This window comes from Ipomoea nil, unplaced genomic scaffold (genome assembly GCF_001879475.1).
Source record: "Ipomoea nil cultivar Tokyo-kokei standard unplaced genomic scaffold, Asagao_1.1 scaffold1043, whole genome shotgun sequence".
NCBI lineage: Eukaryota > Viridiplantae > Streptophyta > Magnoliopsida > Solanales > Convolvulaceae > Ipomoea > Ipomoea nil.
The window spans coordinates 6,139,489-6,157,463 of record NW_017617471.1 but is presented as its reverse complement, the minus strand read 5'-3'; the positions used below and the strand labels follow the sequence as shown (position 1 = coordinate 6,157,463).

At 32.7% G+C, this 17,975-nt stretch overlaps 3 protein-coding genes across 3 annotated transcripts; 2 read left to right on the top strand and 1 right to left on the bottom strand.

Moving 5' to 3' along the window:
• Positions 1-4,569: 4,569 nt before the first annotated feature.
• On the top strand, positions 4,570-7,540 carry LOC109181496 (mitochondrial uncoupling protein 1). Its single transcript, XM_019331290.1, has 9 exons — positions 4,570-4,911; positions 5,545-5,763; positions 5,854-5,932; positions 6,127-6,260; positions 6,370-6,468; positions 6,589-6,693; positions 6,830-6,904; positions 7,077-7,163; positions 7,289-7,540. The coding sequence occupies exons 1-9, from the start codon at positions 4,825-4,827 to the stop codon at positions 7,328-7,330; spliced, it is 927 nt and encodes a 308-aa protein (XP_019186835.1). The 5' UTR covers positions 4,570-4,824; the 3' UTR covers positions 7,331-7,540.
• Positions 7,541-8,338: 798 nt separating this feature from the next.
• Positions 8,339-11,156, bottom strand: LOC109181497 (ataxin-3 homolog). The gene is made up of 2 exons (XM_019331291.1): positions 10,756-11,156; positions 8,339-9,155 (listed from the first exon to the last, which is right to left on the bottom strand). The coding sequence occupies exons 1-2, from the start codon at positions 10,999-11,001 to the stop codon at positions 8,571-8,573; spliced, it is 831 nt and encodes a 276-aa protein (XP_019186836.1). The 5' UTR covers positions 11,002-11,156; the 3' UTR covers positions 8,339-8,570.
• A 4,770-nt stretch (positions 11,157-15,926) lies between these two features.
• On the top strand, positions 15,927-16,697 carry LOC109181192 (transcription factor MYB44-like). Its single transcript, XM_019330943.1, has one exon. It carries the CDS (start codon positions 15,927-15,929, stop codon positions 16,695-16,697), a length of 771 nt encoding a protein of 256 aa, XP_019186488.1.
• Positions 16,698-17,975: the final 1,278 nt, after the last annotated feature.

The following is a 17,975-nucleotide window of genomic DNA, read 5'->3' as shown; positions in this document are numbered from 1 at the left end:
ACTAATTCTAAACTTAATATTATGAAAAAATAAATTTTAAATAACTTCAGTCAAGCCTCGTTAACCGAACAAAACACATAAAATGGAACGAAAAGAGTAAATATAATAATAAATAACTAATAAAAAAATTTGTTAAAAAAAAAAGGTACCCAAAGGCATGCGACAGCCTTTTGTCAGTTTTAGAAAGCTTGCTGCAGTAACAAGCTTTCTATCCAACATGACAAAAAAAAAAAAAAAATTACTTTTGAAAATCCTAATCATTTATAAAGGGGGCATGGGGTATTGGCTGGGATGAGGTTTGCCTAAGATCTCGACCTCATTGCAACTTGCAAGTAAGAGCATCCATTCTAGTTATAAATAATAAAAAAAATTGTAGTTTTTGAGGAGTTTTTGTAAGTGTTATTAAGAAAGAAATTTAATGACATCACTGTTATCATTCTAAATGAAAGGTCAAAAGTTTGAAACACATCTCAATCAAAGGTGTTGGATATTATAAATAGTATAGATTATAATTGCCAAAGAAAAACTCTAAAATGTATTAATGTTGGTCCAAAGTTACATTAATTTGAATGTGTAATAAAGACTACTTCAAATTCTTTCAATGTTTTTATTTTATTATTAACTTCATGAGTTTATTTTCAAAATCATTTTTTTCGATCACTCATTATTGTTTTTAGTGTATAAATATATAAAATTTATCTTCTCAACTATGAGAATCCAAGTTCACTTTAATCTAACTCGAATTTTTTATATAACAAATGATTTTTTTTTTTTAAAAAAAAAAACTTAAGACCCCTATCCACAAAGTTTTTGAATTATCTTTAATTTAAGACCTTCGAAAAAAAAATATTTATCCATATATTGCATGTAAAATTAAATTAAAATGACCTTTCATACATATAAATTTTGATTTGAAGATTTAATGTTAAGTTAGTCTAATTTTTTTTTTTTAAATTAAAATGTTGAAAATCAAATCATTAGCTCGAAAGTATAAACAAATATAATAATTTTGATCCAAATCACACCAATTGTAAGGAATTATATTATTTTAAGATAACTAAATATTTACTACATCACTACACGTGTACAAATTTTCATTACATTATAACCAATCATTGTACTATATAATATCTATCTTTTCAAAATAATTCTTAATTAATATTTTTGTAAATAAATATTTTAAGTTAATTACAAACTAAGGCTGTCTTTACCCCTGCCAATATCATATTGGCAAGATGAGTTGGACAATGCCATGTATGCTTTTTGTTTTTTTTTTCTTTTTTTTTTTAAATAGTGAGGTGGGTTGCAAGTTTGCTCTGCATGCAAACTTGCAACCGTTGCGGCAGCTTTTTGTACTTTTTTTTTTTAGTTTTTTATTTAGTTTATTTAATTTTGTTTTCTTTCTTTTATTTTATTTGTATGTTGTTTTGTATTTTGCGTTATTAATTTTTTTATATTTAATGTGTAATATTTTTTTAAAATTACGTGTCTAAAATTTATGTTGATAAAGATACATTTTTTTTGTAAGATTGATATACATACATTCATTACTATACATAAATTAATTCATTAATACATACATTTAGTTTTTCCATTAATACATACGTAATTAGTTATTTTCACATTTGTTATATTTAATATTTAAATATAAGTTATATATTGATATAAATAAATAATGTTGAAGACAAAATAATATTTATTAAGAAAAAAATATTAATTTTTTAAAGTGATGTGAAATTGGAGCCCACTTTTGAAAGTTGATTGGATTTGCAGGGATGTAGTATGAATAGTAGATAATTTACAAATGGGATGATGTGAAAGTGGGACCTATTTTTGAGAGTGGGAGATGTTTGCAGGGGTAAGGATAGCCTAATCCTATTTACATATCTTACTTGTACCATAACATTGCCGTACGACCTAAAACAAAGTACCTTTGAGCACCCTAGGCATTCCCCCAAATCTGATTAGTTTTGTGAGTACAATGTTGCCTATTAAAAAATAAATAGTCAATATCGTCCCTACTAAAACTTAAACTAATGACTTTCAATTTGGGAGAGTAATTTCATATCACTAGACAACTCCATAAGGTCATTGGTCAAATCTGTTTAGTTGACATCATTTTATTTACGTAATTTATACTCTATAATAAAATAATTATTTCATTAGTAATTAATCAATACCAACAAAAAAATTAGTATAAATATGATTCACATAATTTTTTTGTCCTCTCTTAAATGAGACAGCTGACCTGAAAATTTAAAGCTGTTCCATTTCCACGTAATATTTTGTTTCTCATAATTTGATGTTTATCTTATTTACGGCATAGTCAATTGCTAAATCAGCTCCAACAAAGAAAACGATGATGGTCAAATAATGGCACTAGTCATTATCCAACCATTTTGCAATATGATATATGTGGTCGTGGTAGGTGGCAATTGGCGAGTATTCTCAATTAAATGTGAGAGGAGTAGGTGTACTGATCAAATTAAATTTGAGAGGATGCTGGTAAGTCATTAATTTTTTAAAAAATATACTACAGAGTACAGAGTATATAAATGATGGTTGAAAACTACGAACGAATTACAAATTGGATAACATTATAACAAACAATACGTGCTGTAAAAGATGTGCAAACAAAAATTGTAATGAAATCATCAAAAGATTTAGGGTGTTTGGTAAATGGCTATTAGCTAATTGATAGCATTAGCATGTTGTAGAAAAGTATTTGATAAATTAATTATTATGTTAGTTGATTACATATAAAATGATTCTCTAAAAAAACGAATCAAAAAAATTACTTAAGCAATTTTTTGAATTTTAGCATTTTAGAGCGATAAGTTGTTACAAAAAAATTAATTAATCAAACACTCTTATTTATTGTTTAACTAATAGTCATTAAATAAGTCAAAATTGACTGACAGATTACCTATTTTATTAAACAAGGCCTTAGAAAAATCATATTTGCCTGATAAATATTAAAGATACATAAATTACCGTCTATTAAAGAAACAATTGGAGATAAAGTTATGCATATTAAAAATATCATATCGAGCTCGTAACCTTATCAATCTTTTTAAGAAATTTTATAAATTTTGTTAAATAATAATCCTATTCCATTTTAACCTTTTTTTTTTTAATTTGGAAATACATTTTTTTTCTTTATATGCATTTCATACTCATTAATGCATATTATAAATTCCCTATGTGGTCTAATGGTACTTATGTTGGACTTCTATTTGGAAGGTTAAAGGTGTTATAGTAGGTTGAGAAAGTATATGAATAGCTACTACATTGTAATAGATTTACTGCCACGACTATTATTGTATTATCATTTTAAAATGCATGATAATTATTTTTTAAACAGAATGGGTCCACGACCTTCGATTTACGGGATTCTAGCCACTAAATAATTCAATATGGTAAATCAGCTTAGGTTAGTCACTTATAAATTCAAATTAAGAAGGTTAATAGATAATTCTAATAAAAAATTAAACTATAAATTTTATGATTATTAAATTAATTATATCTAATCAATTTGACTAGAATGCTTGGAATAGTCCGTGCTTATTTCCATCCAAATGTATTCTTAGTTAAATATTTCGTATTGCTTATTAGTTCAGTAGACAGTATTTGAGAGGAAAGATAAAGTTTAAACCTCAGCAACAATAGTGTTTGTGTGCATTAATATTTGATTTTATCTTGAGTCATTGAGTCATCGTTGGAATGTGGGGTTCTTGAAATTTGGGATTCATTCTTCCAAAATGTTGAACCCCAATCCTAAGGGCCCCACACCCCGGCCCGACAGAGCATCTGGGGGATGATGTAAATGACATTTGCTTATTGCGTACAAGGAGCCCCCATTTTAAGAGGTTGCTCCCACACTGTCGCTGGTGAAACACAATCTTTGGTCATTCTTCTAAACTTTTAGGGGTCGTTTAGTTCACGGAATGTCAGATTACCTTAGGGAATGTTAGATTGCTAGGAATGTTAGATTCCTGTGTTTGGTTAAAATTGAGGTATGTAATATAATCATGTTTGGTTTAGGGTTATCTTTTATTCACACACTATAATATCCTTAACATATTTTCATATATTTTAATAAATTTAAAAATTAAAATAAATAAATAAGATAACGGTATCATATATAATTACATGATTTTAAAATATTAACTAAAATATTGAACTTGAGAAACAAAATTATTTTATATGCTAACCTAACATAATAAAAATAAAAAATATATAATTACAAAAATAATTATATATTTGTGTGTATGTGTAATAAACTAACATAACCAAGGTTATGGAAATTGAAGGGAATCACATTCCCTTCAAAATCCTATGTGGAGGGAATGTGACATTCCTTGGGAATGTTAGATTCCCTGAGATAATGTGAACCAAACATAGAATATGAGTTTTGAAATGTCACATTCTCTTAATTATGTTATATAACCTGAACCAAAAGTCCCCTTAAAAGGTAAAGACCAGCTACCCATGCGGACACCGAATTTGGGATTCATGATTTTGGGAGAAGTGGACCACGGTTTGAATGTTAATGACTTTTAATGGGCATTGCGTAAGTCGCCATAGCAAATTGGGTGCCTTTATAACGCTTTCCGAGATTCCGACCCGCAACGCTCTCCTTCCCTGTCTCCTCAAGTGCTCTGTCTATATTTCCTCATTCTTACCAAAATCAGTGTTTTCCGTCTCTCTTTATATAAACAAAATCTATCTTCTTCTCCTTCCTTCTCTTCCTGCTGCCCCGCTCACGGTGATCTGCGTAAAACGCTAACGCCAGGATTTGGTCACATTTCTCCGTTGCTAACGATGGGAGGTGATCACGGGAACGCCAAATCGGACATATCGTTTGCTGGTACCTTTTCCAGTAGCGCTTTTGCCGCTTGCTTCGCCGAGGTCTTTCATTTGTTACTCTGTCTACCTTTAAATTATGGCCTCAGATCATTTATCGTTTGAAATGAAATTGATCAGCGTATGCTTGTATTACTGCATTTTAATATTCGTAAATCTGCTGTTTGAATTTTCGGATTCTGAGCATTTTCCTGTGTTTTTGTGTGCGTCTGCGTAAAACTCCGATGCTGTAAACATCGTGCTAAGTCGGACCGGTCTTTTTAGTGCTTTCCTTTTTGTCCTATCAATTTACGTGATCTGTTCCATCGCATGAGTTGAATGGAGGCTATTTTGCCTATCATTTCTTCTGTAAATTTGATTGTTATGATGTTTTAGTTATTACAGCCATTCCAATCGATGCAAGAATCGGATTTCCCCTTTTTGTTGCCTGTATGGTCTACTATGTGCACTTGTGCATAGTGTAATAGAATACTTTTGATTTCGAAAGGAAAGTTTGATTGGATGAGTTCATAAGATTCTTAATTAGGTCTTTCATCCTGCATATGATCACTAAAAGTTGGTTACTTCCGAAAACTGGATGTATGCTATATCTGTGACTGCAATTTGCTTTAAGTTGTTTGTCAATCTTTTGTTCTCGTCTAAAGTGGTTTTATGTATGAATACATTTACTTTATTCAGATTTGTACTATCCCATTGGATACTGCTAAGGTTAGGCTTCAGCTTCAAAAGAAAGCTGTTGAAGGAGATGGAATGACTTTACCAAAGTACAGGGGAATGTTGGGTACAGTTGGAACAATTGCCAGGGAAGAAGGTCTAGCTGCTCTGTGGAAGGGTATTGTACCAGGATTACATCGTCAATGTCTATTTGGTGGCTTACGAATTGGGTTGTATGAACCTGTATGTCCTATTTAGGTTTCTCTGATAGTGTTATTAATATCAACTCTCTGTTGGTTTTAACCCCTTGTGGCTCAATTTCATTCTGAGCAGGTAAAGAACTTTTATGTGGGTAAAGATCATGTTGGGGATGTGCCACTGTCAAAGAAAGTCCTTGCTGCACTCACAACTGGTAAGGACATCTTATCAATGCTTGTATGGTCTATTTGCTCGAGTTCAGAAAATTAAATTAGTTATGTTCTTTCTAATCTTTAATAAACCATACATTTTATTCAACAATATTCGTTTTTTAAATATCCAGTACATTGTATCAGTTTGTGTTTGTATTATGTGATGCGTTCTATTTGATACTTGTTCATCCAACAGGTGCTCTGGGCATAACGATTGCAAACCCTACTGATCTTGTTAAGGTGAGGCTTCAAGCTGAAGGCAAATTACCTCCTGGTGTGCCAAGGCGTTATTCTGGAGCATTAAATGCTTATTCTACGATAGTGAGACAAGTAAGTTTTCTGGCTTTTTCCATTTCTCTACCTCTTGAGAAAATGAGCCAGCTTTTTATTTGACCTTTGTTTTCAATTGATAAAAGTTTTTGTTGCATCTGGATTTTAGGAAGGAATTGCAGCTCTGTGGACTGGAATTGGACCAAATATTGGGCGAAATGCTATAATAAATGCAGCTGAATTAGCAAGTTATGACCAAGTGAAGCAGGTATTTGTCAATAAATTTCTGCATCATACTAATATTTCTGTTATACTCTGACATGGTTATTTGTTTGGATATCAACGTTGTCCTGCCTATGTAATTTATTTGTTTAAATTTCCCTTGCAGACAATTCTAAAGATTCCTGGGTTCACAGACAATGTGCTTACTCATCTTTTATCCGGTCTCGGAGCTGGTTTCTTTGCAGTCTGCATAGGGTCCCCAGTTGATGTGGTATTTTATAAACGTTTCCCTGTTTAATTTCCCATTAGTAACTGTAGATTCATTGTTGAGTCAACTTCTGATTGTTTATGTCATTGTTTCCACCGCTCCTAGTGCCTAGTCATGCCAATTAGCTAACTTCATGCAGGTTAAGTCGAGAATGATGGGAGATTCAACATACAAAAATACACTGGATTGTTTTGTGAAGACTTTGAGGAATGATGTAAGTTTCTTCCCCCTATGTTACATGTCTAATATGTCACATTTTGTATTTGACTATAAATACACTCGATAATTTATATATTTTGTATTTCTAGGTTACTTATGTTTAATGAACCACCGTGTATGTGTTATCCCTTCACTGTGCGTTTCCAACTTTTGTGTTGTGCCTTCAGGGACCGCTTGCATTCTATAAAGGCTTTATACCAAACTTCGGTCGTCTAGGCTCATGGAATGTGATAATGTTTTTAACTCTAGAGCAGGTAAAGACTTGTATGCTTGCTTGCTTTTAGGTTGGCTTAAGATTTATATTACTTGAGATTTTTATCTTTTCTTACTACATAATCTCTTTCAAGAATTTTGATTGATAAAATGTTGTGTATGGCAGGCTAAGAAGTTTGTTAGAGATTTAGAGTCATCTGGAAGATAAAGAGTATGGTTTCTCAAAACAGAAGTCATTACAGCGCAGCCACAATTCAATGTGATTTTTTTTGTTTTCCTTTAAATTGTTCGTGATAGTGAATAAAATAGCATAATTGTGAAAACTGAAATGCTATAACTACCAAAATTTGAGACCTCCATTGGTTGCCACATTGTTTCCCCCCGTCATAAGTACGGCAAGTTTTTCTTTTGTTTTTCATGTATGGCTAATTGAAGCATGTGTTCCATCTCAAGTACTTCGTATTATCTAAAATGCTCAAACGCAGAAAAAATTAAAGATTATATATAAAAAATCATGATTTGATAGATTAATTGAGTTTAATTGCTAATTGCCTATTTATAGGGTAGGTTTTTCGGCACCATGAAAGGTTAATAAGTAATTATGTGCATACTTGCCTAGCTAACAATAGGCTTATTGTTGGAAAACATCCATATCCCCTCTTTTGGATGATGAGGGAAACCCGCATCCATTACTCAAGAATTTATATTGCGTAAACTTTTCAAAGTCGAACTTGAAACGTTATGATTTATGACTATCAAATCAACATCCCATGATTCCCATCCAACTTGGTTGAAATTATCTCCATATATTTATACTTTTAAACTTTAGTAAATTAATGCCAATTTTTGTATTTTGTAATAATAATAATAATACGGAGTAATAATTTTCACTTTTAGAAAAAGCCAACCTAACTCAACTTTTTTGAGTCGAAACACAAATTATTTTAAAAATTATGAAAATAATTACATAATGTATCCTAAATGCAAGCATGTTATATAGCATTATAATACAAATGATTAGTATTAACTTACCAAGTCCAAATATAATTGTCACACTCGGGCCTCGGCCGTCAAATAAAACCTTAAGCGCAATTTTTCATGTCAAGATTACTATTAATTGGTTAAATTAACCTTATTTTTCTTTACTTATTTTCTTTAGTACCTTAACTAATTAAAATTGGGAATAGCGAGGGAGAAAAGGGAGCAGTGGAGCACCTTAATGCAATGCCAATGTTATTTTCTTTCCTTGTAAATTCAAGATTTTACAGTACCAGTACCACACCAGAAAAAAATCCAAAACACAGCATACACATTTATGCCGCACAATTATGGGACTCATGCTGAATGTTTTGCTTCAATCAAACTGTACTCTCTTTTTCTTTATCCCTTTTCTTTCTTTCCTTTTTTCTTTTTTATAAAAAGCTTAAATTGGAGGTGAGGGCTTAATTTCATGAACTCTCTCCTTTGCTTCCCTTATTTGCTTCTTCTGAAGTGCTGCTAACTACGGTTTTGACAGCAGGTGAGGAATCCATCAAGCTTGCAGCTATTGCAGCTTTCAAATCTTCATCATCTTCGTCTAGTAAGAGTTCTTGATCCCTATACTGGAATTCCATACCAGACAGCTGCTGCCTTTCACCAGGTCTGCTACCTGTTCTCCCACCCGGGTTGTAAGACTTTGTAATCCTCTCTGCATCTTCAGGCGTGAGCCACTGTCCATAACCGTTAGATGCTTCAGAGGAAGTGATTGGACAGTCCTTGGGAAAATTTCCCCTTACCAGAAAAATGCTCCAGCCAAAACCTTTCAAGGAGTCGAGATAAGCTGAAAGGTAAAACTTAGAAAGGTGTTCTGGGGCAGCGTAAAGACTATCAAAATTATACCACTCCCCGTTTACTTTCCGGATACAGAACCAATGGTCCTGCAAATGACAAATAAATGCATTTTCCAGTTCTGGGTCAATTTGAGCATGCTCAGCAACTGGGCTGTCAAGTGGAATGACTTGCAAATCCCAAACCTCCAAAGCCTTCTCCAAAACCTGCAAGTAGCTTCAATTCAATAAGATTAACTACTGAAGTAGGTATTATTAAATGAAGACTACTCACTTTTCCCAAATTTTGCTCAGTCAAAATGTAAAAACACCCAGGAGTAAACAACTAAACATAAACAACAGGAACAGCATCACATGCACGTACACATCAGTGAAGTTATAATTTGTTACAAAGGTTCAATTGAAGCAAGGCTGAGGGATAGATGTAATCACACCGACAGAACTTGACATGTACCAAAGGGTTATAGTAAGATATATCTCACCAGTTTTAAAGAAGATATCATCAGCACTAAATTCAGTGCAGTTAATGAATTGAGAGATCATTAATAAAGTGAAAGCCACTTCAACTTAAATGCTCAATAACTAGCTCAACAATAAAACAAAAAAGTATCATTTCACCAAATCAAATGAACAGATCGGCAATACAATTAACGTTCCACATCTTTAGTGGCAATGCAATGGAAGCCAACTAATGCTTATATACATGAAGCACTAGTAACCATGTTTAAGCCTAACATTACTTAAGAGCATTGGGTTCTTTACTAGACTAGATGATATCTACACATTCAGTTACCACAGGTCCAGAAACAATGAGAGTGCAGTGGAAACACTCCACAACTTTCTTGTTATTTTATCATTGTTACATAGTCAATGACACCACCACCACCACACTCTCCTCCAAAAAGGAAAGATATAGACTGTACAGGTTAGAAAGAAAAATATAAATATGAATAAAAGTCTCAGATCATGAAAGGCAATCAGAAAATTTTATACAGGGTCTCATATACATAAGCCATGACATTTTAGGGATAGAAATTTCCCAGGAAACACAGTGGATAATGTAAATCCACACTGGTATCTGCCAAAAGTAAAAAAGGAGGGCACACCGCACACACAAGAGAAAAGCACCAGTGCATAAATCACCCATTTTTCAGAAACAAAATACATTGTTGTAAAAATCGCTAGACGCTCATTGGGCGTTTGTGGCACCCAACTAAAAAGGAAGCCTGGTTTTTTAGACTTATAGCAAGTATTCCTCCGACAACATACAAATGGTCAATAGCACATAAAAGACCTATTCTTCCCTTTGGCTTAGGGGTGCCTAGCACCTAGTCCGGAACTTGGGAGTCGGGCCTAGGCCAAGTTTTACAACACTGAGACAATCTTGTCTTTTTTTTGAAAACAGACAATCTTGTCTTTATTACCTAGTATTTAAGGAAATCCAACAATAGTTGCAATTGAATTAGAAGATCACTTAGCATGCAAAGTGATCTTCACTGTACAGACTTAGCAAACATATACTACCCCTACGAAATAATACAGTTTAAATCTTTTGTCCAGTATTAACTTTCCAATCATTCAAAATAAAGATTATACCAACATTTATTTATCCTCAACACATATATAGAACAGACAATTACTCGAATTGAAGCAAAACACACATACAAGTACCAGCGGCAGCCACAAAAGTTCAATCATTTTATAGGGGTGAATATAAAACCTAACAAAATCGAACTACTCATTCAAATATATCAGTGGCTGATATAAATATATACTAAAAGAGTGCGAAGACTGAGGGTAATAGAACCTGGATGCTGAAATCGCCGTCGAGGGAGACATTGTGAGACTCCTCCACGATGAAATCGCCGGTTCCAGCGCCTTGAAGCATCATCTGACGCTCCCTGCGATCAAGATCGGAGGCGAGGGCCGCCAAATCGAACTCCGAGAAGAACGGACCCTGCAACACAGTGTTCACGCAATGCACAGCGCAGAGCTTAGATTCCTGCACCTCGTGGTACAACATCCCACCATTGCTAGCTGTTGCCCCTTCCATTCCAATTTCTTCAATAAATTTAAACCCTAATTTCTGCGACTCTGTTTTATCTGTCTCCCTCTCTCTCTCTCTCTGTTCCTCTCTCTAAACTTCTGTCTGTATCAGTCTCTCTCTTCTCTGTCCTAACGACGAATTGACGATGCCTCGATGAAACAATTCAAGTGAGGATAAGATGGTCTCATCTATATTCCTTTTGGGCTGGATTACTAATGTATATGAATGGGCCTTGTGGGGATTGATGATTAAGGCGTGTAATATGTAATTATAATCAACTAGACACTAACTTTAGGAAATCCGCTAGAAGCTAAGTAATTTATAACACGTGGACTAATACCAACTAAACAAAATGTAATTAACACATATCTACAATTAGGGATGTCAAATGGGCCAACCCGTTGGACTTTGGACTAGCCCTACAGGGTTGGTGGACTTGTTGGCTTGGGCTAAAATAGTTTTTTATTTTATATTTTTTCTTTTTGAGTTGAGTTGGCCCTAACCCTAAACAACGGGTTGTTGGTTAATCCAACGGGCTAAATCACTAAACAAATTTTTTATTACAAATAGAGTAGGTTCATAACTATATATATATATATATATATATATATATATATATATAAACACACTGTACTGTACACACACACACTATATATATATATATATATATATATATATATATATACTACACACAGTGTGTGTTTATATATATATATAGTGTGTTTATATATACTACACACGCAGTGTGTGTGTACTGTGTGTGTAGTATATATATATATATATATATAGAGTGTGTGTGTGTGTACAGTGTGTGTGTATATATATATATAGTGCGTGTGTAGTGTGTGTGTGTATATACATATACATACATACATATATATATATATATATATATATATATATATATATATTTATATATAGTGTGTGTGTGTGTACAGTGTGTATATATATATAGTGTGTGTGTAGAATATATATTGTGTGTACAGTGTGTGTGTGTATATATATATATAGTGTGTGTGTGGTATATATATTGTGTGTATGTACAGTGTGTATATATATATAGTGTGTGTGTAGTATATATATTGTGTGTACAGTGTACAGTGTACAGTGTGTGTGTGTGTGTACAGTGTGTATATATATATATAGTGTGTGTGTAGTATATATATATATATATATATATATATATATATATATATATATATAGTGTGTGTGTGTGTGTGTACAGTCTGTGTGTAGTGTATAAAAGTATATTATTTCATACATACTATCAAATAATGTACCTTCAATATACAAATAATGTACAATTAATATATTAAAAATGTACCTTATATTCATGGTCCACACAAGTTGTATAGACTATGGTCCATCCAATAATCATTGAATATTACACGGGCCAGCTCAACAATCCATGAGTTGGCCCAACTCAATCCAATAACCCAATAGGGCCAACCCAATGAGCTTACTTTCTTATTGGATTGATCTTTTTGGATTTTAGCCCTGCAATTTTTAGGGCTTAATGGGCCAGCCCATTGGTTCAGGGCTAAATTGACATCCCTATCTACAATCTACAAATCTAATAAGAGCCAATAAAGTTAAGCTTTTAACCAGAATTAAAAAATATTAATGTAATTGTTCATTGAAATGAATGATTCATATTGTTTTGATTTTAGTATTTTTATTATTATTTGTCATATTTTACCATCTATTATATTATTTACTTTTTCTAAATATCATATTCCGTTAGTGTAAACTTTAGTAACAGAATATTCTATTAACTATTTATTATTCTTAACTTACTCATTGATTTTCATAAGGAAAGTCTTTGGTTCGAACCTCATCTCAATCAAAAGTTGCATAATTGTTAAACATATGCTATAAATATATGTTAGGGTGCATTTAAAAATAAAATATTAAATTTAACATTATTTTAGTCAATTAATTAGAATATAATCACGCATTGAATAAACGATACACCTAATTTACAGTATATATTTAACATATATGAGAAATTATGTCTATTATCATTGTCTTTTTGGGAAATGGTGATTTGATTTTGTTTTGAATGTGCACTATGCCAAGACACTAAAATTGTAGTGAAGCACATTAGGGGATTAGATCAAATTAATAATTTATTTATGGCAGAAGTAGCAACAAGAGGAAACATAGATCACGCCAATTAATAAGGGTTTGTGTTGCAAAAAATTATGCTTAGGGTACTATCCAATGATGGTTTTTTTCTCTAAAATTGATATTGCACTAGTTAATACAACATTTATGCAACAAGTCATAGTTATGCATTTTTGAAATATTTACTTTTATGAAAAAATTGATAATCTTACATTGATATACACCAAGATACCGAATGATACTTTGATAAATTTTGAAACACTAATTTAACAATACACATAGGGCATAGACTACTCGTGCAATGTGCGTGTTATAATTAGTAAACAATAATTAAACACGAAATAAAAGGAATATGGCTAAAGAGCTATGGAGCAGTGTATACTAGATGCTTCAACAACCTATGAGATTAAGATTATGGGAGAACAAATACATAGGAATTAAGTTGGAATGCACACAATAACTATAGCCTAAAAGCCACTTTCTAAACAAGATTGAGCATCAAGATTGATTATACAACCCTAACACAATCTCACAAACTAATTACTCATACATATTAAGTATAAAAATCATTATTAAAACACAAGAATAAAGCATAGATAGCATAGATGAGAGATATAGAAGTCAATAGAAACTTATCTATTAAATATGATATAAATCTTGAAATCCGAGTATTGATGCTTGATTACAAACTCCAAAATATGTTTGGGTAATTACCTATAAGGTCAAACTAACCTAAAAATGAGTAAAAGGTATATGAAAAATGTTAGGGTCCATTCAAGGGGCCATAACTAAATAGAAATGACACAAATCATTATTAAATAGTGACTAAGTGCCTAGGAACTATCGTTCCTTAGCTCATTAATGCCCTGGCAGAATGCAAATTAACTTGCAAATAGAATAATAGGGAATGAACGGATGAACAATTGTTCATCATGCCGTTCTTCATAGACAAAATTCATTCCTTGCTATTTTTAATCTGTTTAGCATCAGAATTGTGCTTGATAATCTTCATGAAAGCCCTTGGAGTTGGCTTTCCATAGAAGCAAAAATACTCAATTTAGGCATTTATATGTTTGTATATGATCAAAATATTGAGTAGTGATTGTGTTGTGCATGAATTTCAAACTTATTATGGTGTTCAATTTTTGTATTAATTTGCTTATATAATTAAGATCATTGAAAACACAATTCTTTAGTTCTTTTGTAAATATTTTAGCTATATTCTTAAATTCACTTTGGCTCCTATATATTGACTTCAATTTCATCAAAAATATCCAAGAAATCAATCATTTATACTCAAAGGTAAAGAATTATACATAAACAACCAACTTAAACAAATAACGACCATTTTGGACAAAATTGTAATAATTCACAAGCAAAATAAGATTAAATATAAAGTATAAATATGAACAATTATACACTTATATTTGTAGTCGATCGAATTATCATTGTAGATTTCGAATAGGCTCGTGAGCCTATTTAAGACCTACATGCATGTTATAGGCATATATATATATATATATATATATATATATATATATATATACACACACACACACACACATATATATATGGGCATGCTTTAATGCGAACGCTCACCTAAGAGACAAATAAGAATGATGAACAATTGTAATTTTAAAAAATGAAGCGGTTGCATTTTTGTATATAACTTCAAACTTTGGTGCAAGTTCAATTATTTATGAATATACCATCGCGTTTTTCTTAAAAATTAGTGTTTCTCATTCGTTAGATCTAGACACGTGAACGAATGTCATGCATTCTGAGTTCTCTCCTGAGTACATTGTTCTCACCTGAACAACCTCATTCATATATATATATATATATATATATATATATATATATATATATATATATATATATATATATATATGGTTCAGATAAGATTAGACTCCTAGGTAAAAAGTAAGAACTATCCTAATACGAATATATGATCGATCCATCCATTTGGGTATATCAACGATTGAGAGTTGTTGAATACTAAGAGGGAAAATGAATCAATTTTATAAATATTATAAACATGAAAATTTACAATAAGTATAAAATTGACTCATGTTTTGTTTTATTAAAACTATCGATCATTGATCAACTTTGATGGACGGCTGTGATTAATCTTAACTTTTACCAAATAATGTTGTTCTCATTTGAACTACTGATATATACCATTAACAGTGGTCCAACATATTTATACCGCAAGGACAATGCACACCATTTTTTGGGGGGTGAATGTTAATCTTTATTCCTAACTACACATAAACTCTTAACATAATACACATAAAATATTAACATAGTACATATAAACTCTTAACATAATATACATTAAAAAAAAAAAAACAATTGTAACATCGAGGTGCACCTCATGTGCACGTGAGGTGCAACTCTCGTGCCCAGGCTAACACGTGTATTGCACGTGCCAACGAGGGCGCGTAAATCAGTATAATTATTTTTTTTGTTTTTTTTTTTCAGCTTTTGATTTTATTTATTTTTCTTTTCTTTGAGTTACATTTTCTTATTCCTAATCACACTTACAAAATTTTTTCAAAAATCTTACTAAACATTCAACTATTGAGGATGCTAGGGTTTAAGAGACTTTTTTCTATAATTATATTACATATTAGGTTGAACCTTGAAATCATGTAATTCATTTACTCATCAATTTATATAGCAATCTAAGACGGAAACTAGGAAAGTGTATTAGTTATATATCCGAGAGGCTGGTTTTCAATATATATATATCGGAGAGGCTTCTCAACCGCCTCTGTCTTCTAAGTGCGGTGTTTAGGCGCATGGCGGACTCCGGTCGGGTTAAGGGGCCGTGGAGCAAGGAGGAGAACGATTTGCTGAAGAAGCTTGTGGAGCAGCACGGGGCGAGGAACTGGTTGTTGATAAGCGATTCGATTCCTGGGAGATCAGCGATGTCGTGTCGGACGCGGTGGTGCAATCAGTTGTCGCCGGAGGTGGAGCACCGCCTGTTCACGCCGGAGGAGGACGAGGTTATTGTGAAGGCGCACGCGGAGGTTGGGAATAAATGGGCGACAATTGCTCGAATGCTGAATGGACGAACCGATAACGCCATCAAAAACCACTGGAATTCGACCCTGAAGCGGAAGTACAACGAAGGAGGAGAGCCGCGGCCATGGCGGATTCTGAAGCGGGCGGACAGCGCCGACGTCACAGTGACGGCAGCGCCGCCGCCGCCGCCTGTATTACGAGTAAGTCGAGACAGTTCCTCCGAATCTGACATTAGCTATTCGGCCGCTGCGAAGAGTTTACGGATGGCTTTACCTCTTCGGGCGGTGGAGAAGGAGAACGATCCTTCGACCGTGTTGACTCTATCGCTGCCTGCGCCTGGAGCAAATGACGGCGTTTCTTCTTTCCAGCGCGATCAGCCGAGTTACCGCCGCGGTGACAGCACTGAGGCTGCGCCGGCGCCGGCGCCGGCGCCGGTGAAGTCAAAGAGTACTCTGACGTTGAGTCCTGAATTACTGTCGCTGATGCAGGAAATGATCAGAAAGGAAGTAGAAAATTATTACGCAGAAGTGAAACGCATAAAATAGCTTTCAGGAAAAACTTATAATTGGCCTTTGAATTCTGGAATTCAAATGGATTGTTTAATTTGGGTGCTGGAAATGAGTTAATTAATGAATGTGCAATTTTAACCTCTAAATTATTAATAAGTAATAGTTTTAATCCCTGGTTATTTAATGACAGCATAATAGTTAATTCATTTATGGTACCACTTTTATTAAGGTAAAATTCACGTTTGGTCTATACATGAAAAAATTATTTTGAATTGCACATGCATGCATCATCTCGTAATGTAGATATTGTTTTTGAATTGAAGCACTGCACGGGTGTTGCACATATGTTCTTGGGTACTTTTCCCTTTATTTAAGTTTGATTTGTTATATTTTTCCACAGGTTTTACTCATGGATGAGCCATAAATATTCTCTTATATTTCCTTGTGTGAGTAGTTTGTTTATAAGCTTGAATAATTATGATTGTATTATTTATATAGAAGTTCTATTTGTGAGTATTACAAATAAATTCGATCAATATAAGATTATTGAGTTAATGAATAATTTGGGTGTGTATTTATTAATGTTTGGTGTACAACATTCATTATTCAAGCCGCGGTTTGCATACACCTAATTTTTATCTATGAAAATGGAAGGTGTATCTTCATCTTCCACAATTAAGCAAAACCCATAGAAGAAAAAACTTAGAGATCATAGAATAATCTTTTTTTTTTTTTGACGCATCTGGTTAACTCAAAAGTCTCTTATATTTTCTTGAAATTGTCCTTGCCAAGAAAGCACATACATCAACTTCATGAAATTGTTCATGTGTAATATTTATCATTGTTTACACAAATGATAGTATAGTTTAAAGACATCGTGCTTTACCCAACAACTAGTAAATTAAAGTAAATATAGAACTAAATTTAGATGGCCAACTTGGTAATGTTATTTATTTAATTGGACAATCGGTGACTAAGTGATAATAATTTAGTAGGTGAGAAGCATGTGTTAGGAGAAAAGTAGGCGTTACAATCCGTGAATTGAGGATCATACATGCATGTGTTTTACCAACATCTAATTCATCGCATTGTTGTTGATCATATATGTAATTGTGGTAAACTTTATTTCGTATAAACCGGAAAATTTTAGAAAGAAATGAATTTTTCATACTGCCTTATCCTCTTATCGCTCGACAATTGAGTACTTTGACCAATTTCATAATAATTAAGTAGGTGAGAAACATGAGTTAGGTGAAAAGTATGCGTTACATACGTGAATTAATGAGCAAACCTCTGATCCATTGCATTGCTGTT